The 8,173-nt window shown below is 33.7% G+C and overlaps 1 protein-coding gene and 1 long non-coding RNA gene across 2 annotated transcripts; both read left to right on the top strand.

The window, feature by feature from the left end:
- The first annotated feature begins 2,398 nt into the window (after window positions 1-2,398).
- LOC142231389 (phospholipase A1-like) lies at window positions 2,399-3,501 on the top strand. The gene is made up of 2 exons (XM_075301999.1): window positions 2,399-2,438; window positions 2,504-3,501. Exons 1-2 carry the CDS (start codon window positions 2,399-2,401, stop codon window positions 3,499-3,501), a joined length of 1,038 nt encoding a protein of 345 aa, XP_075158114.1.
- Window positions 3,502-6,121: 2,620 nt separating this feature from the next.
- On the top strand, window positions 6,122-7,550 carry LOC142241752 (uncharacterized). The gene is made up of 3 exons (XR_012723795.1): window positions 6,122-6,192; window positions 6,256-6,592; window positions 7,400-7,550. It is a non-coding gene; the product is annotated as an uncharacterized LOC142241752 (long non-coding RNA).
- The last annotated feature ends 623 nt before the right edge of the window (window positions 7,551-8,173 follow it).

Here is an 8,173-nt window from a genome sequence, read left to right on the forward strand (position 1 = left end):
TCACAGTGGGTGGTTTATCACTTATTGAATATGGGGACCAAGAAGGTGTTTATAACATAGATGGGTAAGGTACTGACAATTGACCTATACACTGAAAAAATCTCATAAGCATAAAAGATTTTTTTTTACTTAGGTAAATTGTGTGGAATAGTTTACTTGACTAAAAGTTTACAAACATTTAGTTAATAAAAACGCAAAAAATCGTCAGATTTACTTATTTTAGCCTTCACTTAAAGATTTGTGTTAAATAGGAAATGGTTTAATATAGAGACAATGTCATGTATGTCAAATGTATGCTACCGTAAGTTTTTCTTGAATAGTCACCACATGCAACGTATGACATGAAAAACTATATGAAGCAAATCAGGCAAATCTGAAACAAAAAATATTTTTTGAAAGAATAAAGCTAGTATTAGGTACGATATGTTAGTAAACCGATCACATCCGCAATCTTTACGGAAAATATTCCGAAATTGTTACATGAATTTAATTAAAAAGTTTCACAATATGGCAAAAAGGTGGCACAAAAATGTAAAATGTATGGCAAATCTAGTTAAAGTATTGCAACTTAAGTGCCACAGCCCAGCAAAAAAAAGTTCCGCCAAAAAAGCAGTGAAAATGTTCTTTTTGGATCCGGAAGTGGTGCAATATTGGCGCAGAAGCGATGAATTTAACATGGGCTTGTCGTAGGACGGATGTCCACCATGGCAACAGCCGTTGCACTGCATTTCCATCACTTCTTAAGGTGTGATCCGATTTCAGTTATTTTGGATGTGAGTTAAACAAAGTATGTGATATTTTGCGAAATTAAAAATTTTTATATGATTTTTTTATGATTTTTTTATGATTTTTTTATGATTTTTATTGCATTCTAACTCTTTACTGAAAAATTTCAGAATTTTGCGAAAATTCTGAAATTTTTCTAGAAGTGATTTAGCATTTTTAAAAATTATAAAATATGAAAAAAAGCGAGTTCAAAAAGTTGAATTAAAGAACTTCCTGTGTAGTTAAAGTAAATAACATCTTGGGTGGACATGTTTGAAAGTGCTTTTAAAGTTGTGTCTTTAGAACAACGTCCAATATTTTTGCTGGGAGAACGAAATGATCGTATAATTCAAAAGTTCGTAAATAGATTAATCAGTTTGTAATCAGAGTTGATTTTTTTCCATTGTTTAAAGATTTAGTTATTAGCTGGGTTTATTTCCATAATATAATTTTTTTTATATATTATGCAATTTATTTAAATATCTCAATGCATTCATTGATGTTTTCCTATCACAAACTATTAAACTTTTTATTGATTCCGTTAAATTGTTAATTGAAATTTGCCCCAATCAAGTATTTAATTTAATCATTTTAAAATTGATGTTTTCGGCGTAAAAATCAAATTAATTCAATATAGTAATTAAAGGGCCAAGTTTTAACCTGATAGTATGAAGCTTATTGCTCCATGAGCCTTCAGAAGAAATCAAATCTTGGGCCATATATAAATAGGGACAATTTTTGCCCGGAAGTCAAATCTGTGGATCGGTTTATATGGGGGCTATATATAATTTCGACCTTCACGGACGAATTTTTCTATGGTGGTCAGAAGGTATATAATAGCGCGTAAAAAAAAATTAAACCGGATCGGATGGAATTTACTCCTCCAAAAGGGTCCGGAGGTCAAATCTGTGGGTCGGTGTATAGGGGAACTTTTTATAAGTTTTTATGGTTGTTAGAAAGCTCATACTTTATAAAGAACTTACAAAATTTTAATTTTGCTCTTCCGGATGAAATTTGCTCGTCCAAAATGTCCATTTGCAGTAACATCCGAACAACGTCAATAACATTTACTTGTGCCATTTTTCCAGTGGATAACTTTCAGTTTCAGTCAGAAGTCAGCGCGATTTCAACAGAATTACACCACCAAACAGAATAGATATACTTTATAGGGTCTGAGACCAATATTTCGGAATGGCAAAGTGAAGCGTATAATTAATTGATCAAATTGTTGTAACAATTAATTGATGCAATTTGAGTAATTAATTTTTTTCTAATTAAAAATTTAAATTTCAATTTCAATTGGAAAAATGTTGGTAATATTATTTCTGCGCATATGTTTATCGATATAAGGTGGAGAAGTTTCGATTCACTATTTGATTTAAATATTTTGAGTTATGTTCTTCATGGAATTGGCTATAAGCTGAATGACACTTTTAATTTTAAATTGTAAACTAATTAGTTTCCAATTGTATAATGCTATGTATTAACATAGTGTGATTGGAACACTATTGTAGTTCCCATTAATTAGATAACCTTACACTTTGATTTGTCATGAAGGTTTAAATTGGTCGAAACAATTGGCTTGGCCTACTATATAAATGTTTCCATGGAAGTTGCAATGTAAGATTACGAAATGCTTTTGTTATTCACACTTGTGACCCTCTTGTTGGGAAGTAAGAACCTATTTTATATTCTTTTCAAAACACATTACTGAATAGTCCTCAATATTAACCTATAGGTACCCCTAGTCATAGCCTAGATGATCCTCAAAAAGACTATGATTGGGTGGACGAGGATATCATGGAAAAATATTTGATAGCAAGACAGCAAGATTCTGACAAAATTGCAGCCCCAACCGTGGATTTCTTCATTTATACCCGCCACAATCCCTCAGAGCCTAAGGAATTTTCAATAAATACGCCAGAGGGATTTTATTATTTTGTGCCGGAGATACCCACTTACATATTTGTACATGGTTGGAATAGTAGTTATGAGTCAGACTTCATCCAGACCATGGTATCAGCCACCTTAAAAGCCATAGATTGCAATGTTATCGTTGCGGATTGGAATCGAGCACGCTCTTGGGATTATGTATCTTCGGTGATTGCTATACCCAGGACAGGCCAAATCATAGCAACCATGCTCGACTATACGAAAGAGGTGTATAAACTATCTTTTGAAACATTAACAATAATCGGCCATAGCTTGGGAGCTCATGTCGCTGGTAGTGTGGGGAAAAATGTTAAAAATGGAAAAATTCACAAGATTATCGGTTTGGATCCTGCGAAACCTCTATTCTTCTATAATAAACCTGAAGAACGTCTAGCCGCTACAGATGCCATTTATGTTCAAGCCATCCACACGAATATCGGTGTATTGGGATTTGTTAAGCCCATAGGTAAAGCTGATTTCTATGTAAATGGAGGAAATTATCAACCGGGATGTGATTCTCATGAGTGTTCTCATATACGCGTTACATCGTACTATGCTGAAGTTCTAGAGTTGAATGATTTCGGAGCAATAAGATGTGATAATTTCATCCAGGCAAAGTTCCACAATTGTGGTTCCAATTTGTCTGAAGTCCGCATGGGGGCGAGAGATGCTGTCGATGAAGTTGAAGGTATATTCTATGTCCCAGTTCGCGAATGTTATCCGTTTGGTGTGCAAAATTTGGAGAATGTGGAAAGTTGCGATAATGATAAATATTTTGGAAAATATGACTCCGTTAGTTTCTAGGTCAAATACAAAGAAATGTCATATTATGTTACAGTTGTTTAATAAACACGTTAAAATTTTGCATGTTTCTTCGAAAAGTTCAGAGTTTTATCTTGAATGGAAGAGTTATTATTTTTGCTGTAAATAATGACATATTATGTATTCCAAATAAGAGAAAGTGTTCAAAATTAACTAAATCAAAAGATTTCGAAGGAAGGATGCAGTTAAACAGGCCAGGCCGAATCTTGTGTACTCTTTACCGATGGAATGGAATTTTAAAATTTATGAACGTTGTTTGGTTTATATGGCGGCTATATATGATTATGGACCAATATGGTATACATGCGTGGTTTACTACAAGCGATATACTGACATCACGCGCCAAAAATCAACAATGTGCTCCTCCAAGAGGGTCCTGTAGTCAAATCGGTCAAAGGGGGACAATGATTAGGTTAAGTTAGGTGGCAGCCCGATGTATCAGGCTCACTTAGACTATTCAGCCCATTGTGATACCACATTGGTGAACTTCTCTCTTATTACTGAGTGCTGCCCGATTCCATGTTAAGCTCAATGACAAGGGATCTACTTTTTATAGCCGAGTCCGAACGGCGTTCCACATTGCAGTGACAAATGTCACCAGCATTACTGAGGTGGGATAATCCACCGCTAAAAAACTTTTTGGTCTTCGGTCGTAGCCGGAATCGAACCATTGCACCACGGTGGCTCCCAATGATACCTATAGACAAATTTTTTTTCATGGTTCGATTTTCATGCGGATCGAAAGAAATTTGCTCCTCCATGAGGCTTCGGAACTCAGATCTGGGGATCGATTTATATAGGTGCTATATATAATTATGGACTGATATGGACCAATTTTTAATGATAAATTAGAATGCATATAAGGGAAAGGGACTTGAAATAAATAGTGGGGAAAGAAAACCCTGTTGAGCTTGACTCTAAGCTGGCAGTATAATGAGACAAAAAAAAATGTAGAATACGTGGGAGATATTAATCCTCGGCTCTTTATCGATAATGAAATAACACTACTCTTACACACAAAGAAAATTGAGCCAACGATAGTTTTTCATTGATACAGCGAAAATTGTTCATTAAGATAATGAAAACTTTCGTAAGCAGTACGAAACATTCGTTATACTAACAATTTTTTACGACACATTTGGTTGATATAATGAAATTATTTCTATCAGTGTATTGTTTCCTTACTTTCGTGATTAAGTGGAAAGTGTATCACGTCATGGTGGGATGATGATATGTCGGAGCTATTGTCGTATTTGAAATTTGGTACTTGGTATGATCTAATTCAAGGGGAGTAGTAGGGAGTTTGACTGGGGCGGTACATCTTCCAAACAATAACGGAGGTTTCCCAAAGTCAGCTCAGTGCGGACATAAACCACACGTAAAGCCAAAGGGCAAGGGCTGACTTGATTTCCGTGTTTGGTACACACAGGAACAGCAAAAGCCTTTTTATTTCGGGAGTTTTTAGTACGAGGTGTCAGAAATGTTTCCACCGGGATAATTGGCTTGTGGCGACCAAGCAACATTGCTTTTTGACCCTTCGATATCGACTCTTCATATATTGCCACTATGGCCGAAATCATGATTTTAGTGGCAAAAAATACTTCCCATCAAGTTAGCTGCAATAAAACTAATGATTAAAAAAAAATAGGCTGACCACGCCCCTTTTAAAGTAATGGCTAAAAATACCTCGAAAAATTGTGTGATTTTATTGGCAGTCTTCAGGAAAGTTGAAAATCTTTACAAGGCAAACAAAAATGCTGAATATATTAAGTCGGAAGAATTTCATCTTCATGGGCGGCACACGCCACTTTTTAAAGTAATGCCTCGAAAAATGGTTATTAATTCGTGCTTAATGAGTTTTTTAATAAATTCGCAAATATATCAGAAATTATGGGATTTTTAGTTTACGCTCATACACCCTCAAAAAATATCGCCTCTCTAACATATGTTCCAAACATATTTTTCAGGAAGCATATATATTATTGGATACTGCTGAAACATTAATATGTTTGTTTTATGTGAATATATTATATGTTTGGAAGCATTTTGAGCCCAAAAATATTATACACTCATAGAAAAAAGTCTGTTGTTAATAGCAAACGCTGTCTGCTGTTTTTCAGCAAACAAAATGCTGCTGTTTTAGGAGATTTTTTGCTAAAACAGCAAACAATCTGTTATTTTGGAACAGCAGACATACTGCGGAAAAGTATGTAGTCTGCTGAAATTTTCTGCTAATCCGAATAAAATTATAAAGTCTCTCCAGTCAAATGGACAATAGTAAACTGGTACACATTATAAAACTTCAAACGTTAAAAACAATTAGTATTTTTTGATTATGCAATAACATTTGTGAACAAGCAACGCTTTTTAGTAATTTACATTTTAAGGTGGGTTCGAGTTTAGCCGCTAATTCTTCACGATAACTTTTCTCTAGTTACTGGATTGCATTCGCGTACTTTTCAGCAATTTTAAGCAAAGAGAGTAAAATGCACATTTACTCTTTTGCTAGTTTTTATGGGATAATTATCGCTAGAAAAGTACGCGAACAGACCCAATGTTGGTTTTGACAAATGTCAACGTCGATATGTCAAGCGCCAACGTCGTCAAAGCATCACTTTTAAACGAAAACACGAGACAAGCCGGGAAAATAGAAAAATTATTTTGTGTTGTTTGGTAAGTATTGAATTGTATAATATTGTATTCCTTTGAAAGACCTTTTGTTTTTATAATTTTTAGATTGGAAAATTGCATACAAACGGTTATGGATTCAATCCTAGTTTCGACTAAACATTATGAAGTTTTGCAACGGTGGATTACTCCCTCTGGAATGTTGGTGACATTTCTGAGTGTTTCAAACCTACTCTAAATTTTTCATCGCAATGGGAAATGGTGTTCAGGCTCGGCTATTAAAAGGAGATTCCTTGTCTTTGAGCTTCCTCACTCAGTGACAAGAGAGAAGTTCAACACTGCTGTATCATAAGGGACTGAATAGTCAAAGTGGGCCTAAAATAACGGGCTGCCACTATAGCTAACCTAAACTGTACCCGAATGTTTCACAATTGGCACCTTAAATGTGAGTATTTAAACCAGGATAACATTACAACCTTGCTTTTTTACTAAATACGGCCTTAAGAGAATAATGTATGCTTTTAGTTTTAACCATTTTAATTTTTGCTAAAAGTACCTATTTGAATTTTGATGACGTCGTTCAATACAATACCTATAAATAAAAATAGTTTACAAAATAAAATTTTTGTCACGTATATTTGATGTGAGTTGATTTTTTTATGTATTTTCATCTCCTGAATTCGAATATAGAAGTTAAATTTTTATATGCAACACGTTTTGAGATATACTTAAATTTTTAGTTTTTTACTAGACGCGAGAATCATATCTCAACGCTTATATCGTTGAATCTGTGAAAAGTTAAGTGGTTCTAAATATATCGATAAAAATTGAGCACATTTTCATCATGTTTTACAGTGATTCTGTGCCGGTGGAAAAGTGAAATAACGTCCGGTTTTTCTTTATGCTCGTAAAGGTGATACTTTAACGTAAGAATAAGATTAGAAGAAAAATGACAACGTTATAAGCATATTTTTTGAAAATGTGCCCTATTTTAAATATATTTTGAACCACTTAACTTATCACAGATCCACATTTGTTCGATATAATCGTACATTTTTAACTCGAGAAATGATTTTTCTAATGAAAAAGGACAATAAGTATATCTCAAAAACTGTTTCATTAAAAATTTTTTAACCTTAATTTTCGAATTCACTTGATGAAAATACATAAAAAGCAACCTCTAATCAAATGTAAATTGTAGTGTAAACTAGTGTAGTTACTAATTGCTTTTTCCAACTTCTTTTCATTACAGATTGTTATGTTTTATCCGCGTGTATAAGGCCAAAGAAGAAAAATAAACGTAAATAAATCTTGTACAACACTTCAACTTAACTTCCAATACTTCGATGGAATTCAATTTATTTCACACATTTAATAAATGTAGAAGTTATTGTGTTAAATGATTTACGGGTTTCATTTCAGCATATCGTTAGAAACGACAAATTTTATTGCTGGGACAACAGACATTTGTAGTTGTTATAGCAGTAAAAATGTTAGCTATTTCAACTAACGCAGTATGCTATTTCAGCAGCGATGTTTGTCAAAAATTTTTAGCAAACAAGTTTGCTAATTCAGCAGCATTTGTTTGCTATTTTAGCTGTAAAAAATGTTTACTGTTTCAACTAACGAATGTTTGCTGAAACAACTACATGCTACTGCTGTCCCTTTTTAAGCAAACAAAATCTGCTATTTTAGCAAACATTTTTGCTATTATGAGTAACAAAATTTTTTGGGTGTATGTTTGGAAGAATTTTCCCCAAAGAAGATTGTGCCCATTCCCTCGCATAATTTTCACTTCCACGAATTTTTTAGTTCTTGGCACCTTTTTCTGTAATACAAATAATGTTGAAGAAATTATTAAATTTTATAATTTTTTTTTTAATTTTTCCTTTCGCCTGGACGGAGAATCGAACCGATCCCCATACAGTTTGTAAGCCAACACACCATCCACCGGGCTACGTAGATGTTATAGTCACCAGTAGACAATTATCGTTATAAGTTACATTTATATAGCATAGTTAGCAGC

Source organism: Haematobia irritans, chromosome 1 (assembly GCF_050003625.1).
Source record: "Haematobia irritans isolate KBUSLIRL chromosome 1, ASM5000362v1, whole genome shotgun sequence".
NCBI lineage: Eukaryota > Metazoa > Arthropoda > Insecta > Diptera > Muscidae > Haematobia > Haematobia irritans.